At 47.3% G+C, this 13,999-nt stretch overlaps 1 protein-coding gene across 4 annotated transcripts in view; it reads left to right on the forward strand.

Moving 5' to 3' along the window:
* The window catches only part of TEX2 (testis expressed 2), a 100,686-nt gene that overhangs the window by 78,202 nt on the left and 8,485 nt on the right, over positions 1–13,999 (forward strand). For all 4 annotated transcript variants that reach the window (XM_045814478.2, XM_087854215.1, XM_045814479.2 and 1 more), the window contains 2 exons: positions 1,182–1,281; positions 9,112–9,244. In XM_045814478.2, coding sequence (XP_045670434.1) covers positions 1,182–1,281; positions 9,112–9,244 — 233 coding nt within the window. The remainder of the gene's footprint in view (positions 1–1,181; positions 1,282–9,111; positions 9,245–13,999) is intronic.

Below are 13,999 nucleotides of genomic sequence, written 5' to 3' on the forward strand. Positions count from 1 at the left end.
AGGAATGGACTACAGATTAAAAAAAAATAATAATATATACACATACCTAAGTCAGGTGAAAGAAACAGATGAATTAATTCCGTAGTCTGGAGGCAGAGTAGGAATTTCTAAACATGATATTAATACTTATGTTATTTCCTTTAGAGCAGATTCCTACTGATGCTGTATTAGTTGGGGTCCCAGCAGGAAACAGATGGCACACTCAAGTGGCGTCACCAGAGGAGAGTATGTTAAGGGAGAGATTTATAAATATGTGAGCCAATGTAGAGAAACCAAAAAGGATAGGATAGGACCCAAGGCTGGCAGCGGTGGGGCGCTGTTAACACTCCCTGGAGGGGCAAAAGCAGGGAGCAATTACCAGACCTTGGGGCAGCATGGCTGTGTGGAGAGGTTGCCTGTCTGACAGGAGCGGTGGCCTTCAACAGAAGGGAGGGGACAGCTACCTGACAACACTCTTCCCCAAGTACCTCCCATCTGCCCTCCCCGTTGGTGTATCCCACTGGCTACACCCCGCCAGAAACCAGAGGGCTGGAGAGCCCATCCGTGTGGTTTGCACAGACCAGCCTCTCAGGGAACTCAAATCCCGGGGCAAGGGGAGGGGGGTGGCAGACAGAAAATGTCCAGCACTGGGTCAAGGGATGTGACTTTCTTTTTTTCCAAGGATTTTACTAAAAATTGTGAGTTTGCCTATCAGAAATGCTGTAGTAATTTCTTAACTCCCCACTAGTAGTTGAAGAGGGGTCCACTTGCCCACCACACTAGTCAGCTCCAGGCATTGTTAATCTGACTGGCATGGCTGGCTCCTCCTCTCCCCACTCTCCACAGAAGCCTTCACCGACTTCCTTGGCAAAAATAGCCACCCCCGACCTACACCCTGGCTCCCTCTGTCCCACCACTTGCCTTACTGTCTCTGGAACACTAATCCACTCTCTCAAGTTATTTGTCTACTTATTTATGTTTCTGCCTCTCCAACGTAAACCCTGTGAAAGCAAAGACCTTGCCTGACTTGTCCACAGCTCTCTCGGTAGGATGATGCCTAGTATGCTATTCTGTGCTCAGTAAATTTCAGTTAGATGAATGTGTCCCCAAAACCTTGACCTTCACTCCTTCTGAGCAGATGCTGAATTCTAACATTGACCAGGTAACTAACGTCTCATTTGTTGTTTACTTCTCTCCTCCAGCTCCCCTACTTTATGAATGAATTAACTCTGACGGAACTTGACATGGGGGTGGCTGTGCCAAAAATCCTTCAGGCCTTCAAGCCTTACGTTGATCACCAAGGTAACTCTAGCAGAGAATTGACCATTTGTACAAGTGTCGAAATGTGTCCCTCACTGCAGATTGAATACCAAAGCTTTGTGCGGGAGGGGGTCAGGGACGTTTTAAGATCTGTCTTACATTGATTGTCTTTTGTTGTTAATAGTCACAGCCTTCAGCTGACGGGGGACAGATCAGGAATAGATCCCCTTCGTAATTCTTCTAGTGTCTAGGATCCCTGCCGGTTTTGCCCCAGCCCGAATGTGCCCATGTACCCATTGGCGGGCTCTGGGCTCTTGTGTGATTCAGAAAATAGCCCCCGCTGCTCGCAGCCTCACATGTGCCCCCACAGCCCTCACCTCTCACCAGGAGCTGCTGCTCCTCCGTCTGCGTTCACGCCTTTGCCTTGCCCCAACTCTAGGTTGCAGATTCTTTGACCTTCGTGTTTTACATCTTGCCTTCCTTCCCGTGCCTAGTAGGTGCTCCGTACGTGTTTAAAAAATGAAGACAGAGGTTGTCAGCAATATTTTGAGAGTACAGCTTTCTGCTGGGGGAAAGTGCTCAGATTGGATTTTTAAGACACGCTCCAGACACATTATTTACACCTACTCTGGTGGGTTGGGGCAGGAAGAGTTAATAAGGATGTGTGGAGTTTAAATATCATTATGACATAAAGATTTATGTGTATTTTGTGGCATGTGGTTTTAAAAAGACCATGATGGAAAATTTCGTATACAGGAGTGGGGTGACAAGAGGCTCAAGCCAGGCAGGCCAGACTAGTTTGTGAACAGGCAGGAAAAACCTCCCCACCGTGGAAGCAGTCGACTTCTTTTCTGTAGTATCCCTATCCGTATGTACCTCTTTCCACCTGAGCTGGCATGGCATTCCTCAAAAGGCACAGGAACAAGGTAGGGGAGAAAATAATTACAACTTCCCAAGAGTGATTATATGTGCTGAAGTAAGTGTCTTGTTAATTTAGAGACCATGACGTCTACTTTTGTCTCTGTGTGCTATCAGACGGCTCTCGGGTCGTATTGAGTGACATCATTATCTGTGTTGTATGCATTTGTTGTAAATACAAAGAGATTTTTTTTTTATCCCTACAATTAGCAGCTCTGATCGTCTCTTTAGCAATATTTCAGCTGACAGCGAGCCCCTATTTCCACATTTTTAGCATTCCGTGGATTTCAAAGAAAGACCGCAGTGTTATCTGCAGATCCAAAAGTCTACCTAATATCTGCATACTGAGATCACCTATAACCCCTTGATCATGTCTACACTTTGATAAATCTGTGTGCTCCTAGATTTGGCTAATTTCTGGTACACTGAGGGTAAAAACTAGAAAAGATAATTTGCAAATGGTTTAGCTAGAGTTCTTTTAACCACATGTGAAATTTTAAAGATACATTACTTATGTGTTGAGTACCTAGCTAGGATCTCCACCTCATCTGTGTACGAGGGGTTGCCTGCCTTTCTTCCTCTGGCTCTGGCGGGCTCTGGGCTCCCCTTTGCTCTTTGCCTCTTTACGGATTGACTTGTAACAAGCTGGTAAATGATCAGCTAACATACACCTCCACAGAGTCAGGCTTAAAGAAAGTAAATAATACGTGGACATGCTCTATTTCCTAATGTGTTAGCAGTTTCTTATCTCTGCCCTTTGTTGAATTAGTAGAAATTTCCAGCAAGAAAGAAGCAGGGCCATAGCTGGGCTTTGCTGCATCTCAGGAGTGTCCCTGTAGCTTTGAACTCCGCAGCCTCCCAGGGCAGCTTGGTCAGGCTTTGAGTGAAATTCACCAAATGCCGAAGTGTCTTTCCTCTTCTTCTGGAGCAAGACATTTCACTACGCAGATCAAAGCTTTGCTGGTTTTTAATCCATTTGAGGCTTATTTCACTCCTTTCAGGGCAAGTTTTAGACATCTGCCTGCTTATGTAACAAGGGAAGAAATGTTACGAAAGAAAGGAATGATAAAAGACATAAAGCCTTTGGGTTTTAAAAGTTTGATCAAATTAGGTTTTTCCAAGTCGGCAAAGGATGCATGTGATAGTTAAAACAGAAATAAACGTAAAGGAAATGTGCTGTTTTGGATTCCATTGCTCTAAGGTAAACTTTTCTTTGAAGGAAATGAAAATCAAGGGTGACTGGCTAAAACTGACTCTGGGAAGCAGAGCCCACCTTCTGGGGAAATGCAAGCCCAGTGGAGAAGGCTCCCACAGCTCTAAGGAGGGGGCACCTGCTGGGGGAATCCACCACACACACACACGCGCACGCGCGTGCACCCCTCTTTTTTCTTTCTTTCTTAAACCCCCTAACTTGTGCTTGTTTGTTGGAGGCATGTGGCTGGGGGCTGGAGGGGAGTGGATATTCGGACCAGAGCTGGTTGGATCACTCCACCCTCGGGATGAGGGATGAGCCGTGGTTCTCAGCACAGTTCTGGGGCCAGGCTTTGGGATTCACACACAGCTCCGTGGCCTGGGGCAGGATCCGTAAACCTCGCTACCGCTAACCGCTCTCTGCAGTGGGGAGAGTGTGACTCCGTAGGCGAGGCTGGTCTGAGGACTGAGTGAGTTAGTGCATGACAGGCGCCTGGAAGGCGAGCGCGGTAAATGCCGGCTGTTGTTACTTTTACCATCGGTAGTGACACCTTCGCTGCTGCCGCTCTTGGAGAGTTTAGAATGTGGGTGGCTGTGGTGCCCAGTTGACCCATTTTACAGGAATAAATGGAAAGAAAAAGGCCATTCTCAGCTGTTGTGGCCTTGCCACTAAAAGGAGCAATGTCTGTAGTTTGGAAATCACCTGTTGGCCACCGTGGCCCGTCCAAGCGCCAGGACGCACAGCCAGCTTCTCAGGTTGAATGACCACCTTTCCCTGGGGCGTCTTCACTCCCCACCAGCGGCAGGTGGCTGGAAGATAGATGGAAACCAGCTGTGCACCTCCCGCCTCACCTCTGAACCCTGCCCACTCCATATGCACCTCTGACCGAGGGTCATGTGTGGGGGTACAGCGGGCCCAGACGCCCAGGGGAGTCAGAGAAGTGCCTGCAGGCATGTCAGCCAATGTCAGGATGAACCACAGATGGGGGCTGTGACCCCTCAGGTTTAGATTAATTTAGTCTTCAGGACGTTTGGCGCAGGTGTGTAAATCTGCAGATAGGTACTGAGTGTCCCCCACAGACAGAGTGCCATACTGGTTGTACCCTGTTTCAAGATACCCAGGTAACAGACCGAGGTTTGACGGGAGGTATTGGATCCTTGGCAAGAGTACCATGTCCCACAGGAACAGGAGCCTTGTCCATTTTCAGAGATGTGCTTGGTCGTGACTGGAGGTGTCCACTATCAGCGACTTGTCTTCTGGACCTTCACCTTTAGTGCCTGGTGCCTTTTATCCAGTGCTAGACTGAAGTTACTTTGCCACTGAGTATTGCAGAAAACTGGAACCAGAGTCCGTCTGTGACCTGCCCGTTCCTTCCACCACACCCTTGTTAAGAGCACCTGGGAGAGCAGCAGCGCGGGGCTGAGCCCAGTGACAGGGCCAGACAGCGGGGCTCAGCGCTGACAGGAGTGGACCCACACACTCTGACCAGATCATGTTGCAGAAAGGAAAATCACTTTGTTGTAGAAAGGGAGAAAAATACGGTTTTGTGGAACTTGGTTGGGGTGCAAGAGAGGAGACTGATTTGAGACTAGACCAGTCTTGAGAGGTGGAGCTATTTCCAAGAACAGTTACAGGTAGGCAGAGAATGGCATCTGTCCTAAAAGACACATTGACATACAGGGAATGCTAGGTTTCTGTGGTATTCGAGTGAGCAATATGGCTCCAGGAACAAAACAATCACTGCTATGCTTTCCTAAGAACCTATAACTCCAACATCTGTTCTTGGTAATATATTATTAAATGTTCCATTTTAAGAAGTTTGTTGTTTGGGTGCCAAATGTTGCCTCTCAAAGTGAAAATCAACCAGTAATAGTTACAATTAGAAATGGAGGAGCGGATAACATGAGGGCCAAGCTCAGGTGAGCAAGGCTTTGGGTTCTCTTACCCCTTCTAAGCAGCAGGTGCCCCGTTAAGCCTACTCCAGTGAGACGGACGCCTTTTAGCTATTTTAATAGTAATGGAATAGTGAGCTGCCCAGTGAAAATTACTAGATCTGTGGGGCCACAGTTGGACTGTTCCTGAGGCCGTGGCGTCTATCAAATAGAACACCAGGGAAGGCTGAAGGATCTCTAGTCTAGCTGTCCCTGGTGCCACGCGCTAAGGCGGGCTCAACTCCCGTGGCACCACGGGCAGTCTGCCCCAGGTGGCCTGGCCATCTTTATTCATCTTCGAGCCTCAGGTGCCTGGGGGCAGGGATTCGCCTCAATGTCGTTAGCTCTGATGTCTTGCACTGAGAACTGGAGGAACATTTTGGGTGGAGCAGGCTGTAACTTTCGCTACAGTCTCCCTCCGAGTGGTGATGATGGTAACTGATCCTGCCCTCAGATGAAGAGCAGAAAAACTGCCATCTGAGCTCCTCGCAAGTCCTGGCAGGAAAACTGACTGAAGTTGTCATTGTCCGTTTGTTCCCCATGTTGCCAAATGACGTGCTGGTTTTGTAGGGACTTGGTAATCAGCAGCCACTCTTCACCCCTGGACGTCCTTGTCACATGGGGACCCGTTGTGCAGGGGAGATCTGTGATGGACTGAACATTTGTGTCCCCCCTCCCCCCCTAAATTCAAATGTTGAAGCACTAACCCACAATGTGATGATATTTGGGGAAGTGACTAGGTTTAGATGAGTTCATGAGGGAGGGGTCGTCATGATGCGATTAGTGCCCTTAACGAGCAGAGACCAGAGAGCTAGCTTGCTCTCTCTGTCTGCCATGTGAGGACATTGCAGTGAGAAGGCGGCCTTCTGCAAGCCAGGAAGAGAGCTCGCACTAGGACCTGAACTGGCCAGCACCTTGCTCTTGGACTTCCAGCCTCTAGAGCTGTGAGAAAAAAATGTCTGTTGTCTAAGCTTCCCCGTGTACAGTATTTTGTTATAACAGCCCAAGCAGACTTACACAAGACCCTTTGTTTTCATGGCCTTTCTGGAGAACCTCTGTGTGCACTGACGGCCTCACTCCTATTTAAAGGCTTAAAAATTTGCCCTGCTCAACTTCTGGTTTTTGTCCTTGAGCCCTACTAAGAGCAGATGGTTCTAGAAAGCAGCATTTTAAATGAAATGCCTCACGAAAGAGTCTTAATGTCTGTCAGGAGCACAAAAGAAAAGCTCTGTGGCCACATTCGTCTAGACAGGTAGCGTTCAGCTTGGTCAGAGTTAAGACACCACTCGTGGAACAGTATGTGTCCCCATCCTTACGTTGTTGACGCATTTGTCTGCAATGGGAAGGCAGCCTCCCTGGGAACTGTGAATTTCATCTTTCAATCATACGAGGCAGGAGTCTCCTGACTCACCCATTATATAACCACTCGGTCTCAGCTCAGGTTGTGTGCGCTCCAGGGTGTTCAGGGTGCTCTTTGGCTCGCTGAATCATTGTCACAGAAGCAAGGTTTTCTTTGCACCTAATGCTAAAATAGTCTCCTTACCCTCATCTAAATGCAAGCATGTCATAGTGATTTATTGGAATGGTTGCAGTTTATATCTGTTTTTAAAAGTTCTCAAGCCATTCTTGACTCCTTCATATTCTCCCTGAGAACCGGGGCTGAACAAGGCCCTGGGGGTGGGCCTGTTGGAACATATACAATGATAGAAGAAAACAGACCTTGTTTCTCATGCAGAGGCTTGGTCAGATGTGCATGCTTCGTGCCCTCCCAGCCCAGACAGGGCTCTGTCTGCCCAGTGCCCCCTCGGCCCAGTGGCCTTCTCTGGTCTGGTCCCCATCTGCCATGGCAACAGCAGGAAGCTAGGAGGGAGCAAAGAGTCCTGGAAGTAAGGAAGTGGGCTGGTGAGAGCAGAGAGAGGGAAGAGCCCTGGCTGGGATGGACACAGCCCTCCCCTAAAGAGGCAATGCGGTCCCTCTTGTGCACATGAGGAGGCTGGTGAACAGAGGTCTAGAAACTTCCAGTGGAGCTCAAGCCCCGGTCCATGTGACAGCACTCCACATGCATCTTCCCTCTGCCTGCCTCCCTTCAGCTCCTGGCAGAGGGAGTGCTGGCTCACACGTCTCTGGGTGGGACGTCCCAGTTACCGGGGTGTAAGCCAGGGGTGCACTAAGCTATAGCCACACCCCCTCATTTAAAAAACAAACAAAACCTTCTACTTTATAAGAAGTAGAATTCTGATGCCTTTATTAGAACAATCCTCAAAGGCACTACATACTATTAATATTTATTAGGAACCTGACCAGGATTTTCAAAAGAAGTTATTTCTGAAAACATATAGCAGCCAGGTAGTTGGAGCCTATCGATTCTCAAGTTAAAAAAAAGTGGAGATATGCTACAGCAATAAATATCTTCTTTGTTGATGCTCTATCTGTATTGAGCTTAAAGCCTATTCATATCCAGCCTTTGCCCTATCCCCTTTGCACTGGAAGTGATTAACGCCTGTCTTCCTTAAAGCACATGGACCCTTCGTTTCCAGTAACAGTACCTTTGCAGAGCAAGCTAACTGATGATTTTGAATTAACATAAGCAAGAAATAAAGCAGTTTTGTGAATTGCTACAAACCGGACAATCACAGTTGACCTGTTATCACTTCATGTCATTCGTGGAAAACAGTTACCTTCAATTATGATAAAAAGAATTTGTTTGAAAACAGAATTGGAATGACTCTGCCTTTAGTGAGGGGTGACACCATTAGAGCCTCTTGAGGTTAAGCAGAGCTTTTATCTGAAATGCTGGCCAAATATGGGTTGGGTTATTTACTGTAATTGCTTGAAAATGCTGCTGTGGGTCAACGATGGTTTTAGATTAGTTTCCTGCTTCCTTTTAGATGTTGTCATGCATCTTATGAGGATCTCTAAAGTTGATGAACGTTTAAACACCCACTTGAAGGATCACATTTTGCTTGGAAGTCCATGAAGTGTTATGGAACCCAGAGTCTGAAAACTCACATGTAGCATGTTCTACCCCCAAATCCCAGAATCCTGGTGGGGAAGGTCGGGAGATGATCCCTGATTGCATTGTAGACTCCTGGTCAGTGGCCCATCCCAGTGAAATTCCACAAAGCTCAAAGCCTCTTACATATGATCTCACCGACACCGGTATCTTTTCTAAGGAACGGGGTTTTAAACTAAGGTACAAAGCAGTTACCGCACTTTATCTGGATGATTCTGGGTCCTTGAACATTAATTCTTTTGTCCATTACTAAGCAATTGCCAGAAAGAAAAGGGTGCTAAAAATGTGTGTCCCTCTCCTTATCATGCCGAGCTCAATCTGAAGCATTGCCCGTGCTCCACTCCCCCACCAACATGAGATCATTTGAAGGCAGTGGTTCTCACGTGCGTCTTTAAAGAATAGCCCAGCATTCAGTGAGATCTCTGCACCTCTCTTCTGCCTCATAACTGGCTGGGAATTAGCAGACTTTGTCCTGGCTTCGCCCTGGGACAAGCCATCCTTCTGTTGGGAGTGTATTTTCTTACTAAATGTGAGAATGAACCCAAAGAACAGGACCCCTCCAGCGCTGACAGGTGCACTGAGCTCACTGTTTTAATGGATATTCACATGTTGGCAAATTGACAAACGCTTGAACCATTTCCGGGGCTTTTCTTTTCATGACCTCCCCTTGCATGCATTGGTAGCACAGGCGATAGAAATCTCCAGACTTTCAATATGATACCTACTTCAGTACTTTAAAATACAAATTTTTATACTGTCATCTATAGTCATGTTTTTCTGGGGGGAAAAAAACTTCTGTTTTTTCACCATTTCTCCAGGACTCTGGATCGATTTGGAAATGTCCTACAATGGGTCCTTTCTGATGACTCTCGAGACCAAAATGAATTTGACCAAACTAGGTAAAGAGCCTCTTGTTGAAGCCCTGAAGGTTGGAGAAATTGGCAAAGAAGGGTAAGGGGCCATATGAATTTATTAATCTAGCCCTGGGGAACTGACCTCTCCCTCTAGTCTTTGAGAAGCAGCTTTGATGTGTTGAGTTAGCTTCCGTGCAAGTGCTTCCGGACCACAGAGGATTTCAGGGAATGGTTCCCTACCTACATCCCCCGAAGACTGTGAGTCCCCACCTCTGCTCAGCACCTTGTGGCCTCAGTGCTGCCAGTGAGGTGCCCAGTATCCATTACCCAGAAAGCATCGCTGACTCAGACCTGTAGGGCAGGCTCATCTGCACAGTAAAATGCTCTGTGAAGAGAATCATCATCAAGAAACTTCCTCCTTTCACTTGTAGCCACAAACAGCATTGTGTGGACAAGGCTAAGGTCCTTAGGGGGTCTGTTTGCTTTAATCACAGAGTCTGAACTATTTCTACTAAGACAATTGATTTTGTAGCCAAGAGGGTGCTCCTAAAGCGTTGTGAGATGTATTTTCCCTAAATAATACAATACTGACTTGCTTAGTAGTAAATTCCTCTCTGTGTAGAAGATATTGCATCTGCTGCCCAGAGTTTGTCTGATTTAGTAAGTATTTCAGATTTGTGAGATACTTAATGAAGGTTAATTTTTCCCCCTTAGATGCCTAAAATGGGTAAGCTGGAACTTTACATTCCCATACACCTTAAAAATGACCGCTTCTGACCACAAATTTAAATTATATTATTTTGACCAAACTAAAAATGCTAAGTAGAGTCGACTTCTCACATCTTTATCCCTTTGGCATGGAATCAACAGTACATTGACAGGAAAACCCCACAAGGAGCCTCCTTCTCAGGGTCCAAATATAAGACACACAGACTCTAAGATTTTTGCTTAGTTAGGATGCTGACCTAATGCTTATATTCATACGTGCGGTCATAGAAGATGGGAGGGTCATACATTTGAGAATGTGCTTTTACTTAGATTATTCTGGTTTAATGAAGTGTTCCTGTTTTACTCATTGGAAAATTTCCCCTCCTGTATGCAGTCTAACCTGTATCTGTGCTATTTTCCTTTTGTTTTTCTGCTATTTGTTAAAATGTGTTTGGATTCGGCAATCTGTGGATTGTATTTTCTGGTGAGTGGTGTTTATCAACTCTCCATGTAGCATTTCATACTCTGTAGGTGCTGCATCTTGTTTGGTCCCGTGTGACGCCACTAGGAAGCTTGTCCTTTCATCATGTTCCTGGACATAAAGGTTCATTTTGTAGACCTAAGAGGATTGAGGTCAGAGTATATAAGAGGCTTTCCTGGGAGGGAAAGTCTTGCCAACTTCCCTGATCTGAGTTGCTGGGGTTTTGATCTAGTTCTCGAATCAGACTCAATTTCCTGTGTCTGGATGCCCCCACCCCACTGCCATGCCCAGCTGCGCGTCTGCTGCCCAGCCTGTAGGACAAAGCACCGTGGGCAGAAGCAACCTTGAAAATGAGGTCTAACTACACAGAAGGACAGAGCAAACTTCAGTCAGAAGGAGTCCGTTCTGGAAACAGCCCTGTGCCAGCACAGAGCTGCTGGGACTCCATTGGAAAGGGGCATCTGGGCAGTAGGTGGGGCCCCAACACAGTCAGGTCCCTGAGATCCTGGCCATTTAGGCCTTCCGTGTTCACACTTACTCATGTGGCTCTCTTGGCACAATTTCAAGTTCATAAACCCTGGCTGATCAGAGGATGAACATGTTTCTGAGCAAGCAGTGCTTTTCCAGACTGCGTGAAAAAAAAATCCTCTGCTTTGGGAATTTGATGGTATTACTTTGTATTATACTTCTGAAATACCATTTTTTTCTTAGTAGAGTCTGGTATAAAATGTTTTGCTTCTTCCTGTGAGGGCGTTACGTTATATGTTGATGGGTAATTGGCTGTCATTTAATTTTAAGAGCAAGGAAAAAAAGCCATTCCAAAAGTACTTCATTTGGGAGAAAAATGGACCTTGAGGTTTTTTGGGTTTTTTTATTTTTATTTTTATTTTTATTTTTTGCCCCTTTGGGAATCCGAGAGCTCTGGATCCTTCTCCTGAAAATGCCTGCACATGGACCGTTTTGGCTCACAATTTCCTGGGGATATTAAGAGCCTCTGAAAGCCCATCCATAACCAAGAGCCTAATCCCAGAAGTGATTCTAGAACCCACTTCTTCACTTCCTCAGTCACGAGCACATCGGAATCCCCCTGAGTCTAAATACCAGGGAGAGACCAACCCACAATGTTTTCCTTAACAGTGAATCTCTCCAAAGAGTAGGCTGTGGCAGGGCCTCCGCTTTGTCTCATGGCTGCTTTTCAGTCCCCCTTCAGTCCCGCTTCAAGGGTGCACATGACATGCCCTGAGGGAGTCTCTAGACGATGCCACTCAACCTGTGGGAGGCCCCACTTGTAGAAAGCTTGTCACGTCCTCACCTTATTAGCCTGAGGGTGATAGTGAGAAAGGGCAATCTGTGTTGGTTTATTCTCATGAAGTTCTTTCTCTTCGAAATGTGTGTATACTTTTTATTTGTAGACATTTTTCCTTTAGTCTTTATTTCCCAAAGAGCTGCCTGCCCTGTTATATATTGTAGTTAACATAACTTTGGGGCAAAAAGGTGCTCAAAGTGGAATTCAGGTAGCGAGCCCAGCAGTCGTAACTTGAGGAACTGATGTGAGGAGGACCCGAGTGAGTCAGTAGGGGAGATCTGCATGCTCGCTGCTCTCTGCAGGAACCGTGGCTTTGGAGGAGGGCATTTCCTGTAAGGCACTTGGTCTGTTCGTGCTTTACCACTGCAGCCTGGGGGCCGTGGGCCAGTCCCCACAGGGGGGGCCCTGCAACCTCCGTATTGAGTCACTAGTCCACGGTATACCCGCAGCCACCACCACCCTGAAGCTCCTGACTTTAGGGAGCCAAGTGCCTGCAGCCCACCCCGCGATTCGGTCTAGCTCTGTGGGAGTACACACGTGTCTGTGGCAGGTGTATGGTGCCGATTTCACTCAGAGAAGATGACTACGTTCTCGCGTGTGGCCACCCTCCTGGGCTGTTCCATCTAGTTATGCATCCTTCACTTAAAGCCTCTTTTGGAGCTGCCTTTTAGAACTGCCTCCAGAGTCTGTGACATTCTTTTAACTATTCTGAGCATCAGCAAATCATCCTGCTTTGTAGATGGATTGGCTCTTGGAGAAATTGCTAGAAGTTGTTCAGAGGCAATGGTGATTATGAGACCAAGAAATAATATGTTTGGTCCAAGACAGAGTATCAGTGATAAAATAATTCACTTTTTCTTATGTGTCTGACTCCAAGCACATGTCCAAAAAGATTTTTAGCAGGGGCAGCAAAACTAGAATTAGCCCTTTCGGTGGAAAAGATATCATACTCATCTGGATGCTAAGATGCGTTTTACAAAATTAGGCTTATTACGTTCCAGCACCTTATATAAGAATATGCAGCGAATCGTCCTCCGAAGTTCACGCTGACATCATGAGATCATTAGGTGCACGTTCAGTTATGAAACTGAGTGGCAGCCAAACACTGAGTGACACGTTTAATTAGTTAAGTATTGAGGGCCACATAGAGGTACCATTTGGTCAAAATCAGAATTTCATGTCGCCCGGTCTACTTTTAACTGATACGGCATTGTCTAAGTTATTCACTTCAAGCCACAAAATTTATCGTGTTCTCTGTCCTGCGGAGGATGAATTTGGGAACCTGAGAGCTCTCTGCAGTGCTCAGCCTTTGGCACCTTTTGCTTCAGGTCTGGAGGCTGCCAGATGACAAATACCAGTGGGGACAGGAGGGACGGTGGCTCAGCAGTCTTCCCTGCAGTCCCAGATCTTGAGGCAGCTGTTCGTGCTGCGTGGAAGGGGAGCAGGCCTCCCGTGCTGTCAGGACACGGATGCCTCGTCTGATAGCGCTAGGTCTGACAGCAAGGGGGCCCGGGCGTTGTACTGACGGACAAGGAGAGTAGATGTGTCAGATGGCGGTCTTATCTTTGGGGATTTGCCTACCTGACTTGCCTCATCTCAACCCCAATTTGAGCTTTCTTGGGAGTAATGTTTTGCTGTGCACATTTTATATAAAAGAAGATCTCTGTGAGGGCTGTCTCATGGTAGGGAGCTCTGAAATGGCTTCACGGCCACGGAGCGCCCAGAAGCATTGCTGGACTAGCCAGGACCCTAACAGAAGGAGGAAGAGTCAGGCAGGTACTGTCCCCATGGCCAGGGACAAGAGGCTTTTGTACCTGTGGGGGAGTTTCCCTTTAACTGTACGCTCAAGCCTGTTGCCTGAAACGGCTGGCTCTCCTGTTACAGAGCTGGGGTTGAGGAGGATCCCAGTGTCCTGCCAGGGAGGACACTGGCGAGGTCTTCTTACAGTCGGGCTCCTGTTTCAGGGGTGGTGATCTCAACCCAACCCTTCCATGGCTGGGGCCTCTCCTGGGCCTTCAGTTCTGCACTCATGTGTGGACTCCGCCCTTGGGTGCCCTTGGCCCCCATTGGCCAAGAGCTGGCTGCCCCCCTGTGAGCATCAGAGGAAGAGCCCAAAAGGGATTGCACCTGTAGGGACAGGACCTAAGCCCCACTGCCTTCCCCTGTCCCGGTAATTTTATCCTTATCAAAAGTACAAGGCCTTGCCTCTGCTTTGGGGCCATTTGGTTGCTTAGGAGTGGTCAGAGACTACACTGTCCCTCGTTTGCTTCATCCCAGCTAAGTCTCTGCACCTCAGAGACAGACCCTGCCTCTGGGCTTCTCTGAAGCAAAGCCACACTCCAGGGAGGGAACTGCCT

The sequence above is a fragment of the Ursus americanus genome, chromosome 23, assembly GCF_024610735.1.
Source record: "Ursus americanus isolate L20-20 chromosome 23, mUrsAme1.1.p, whole genome shotgun sequence".
NCBI lineage: Eukaryota > Metazoa > Chordata > Mammalia > Carnivora > Ursidae > Ursus > Ursus americanus.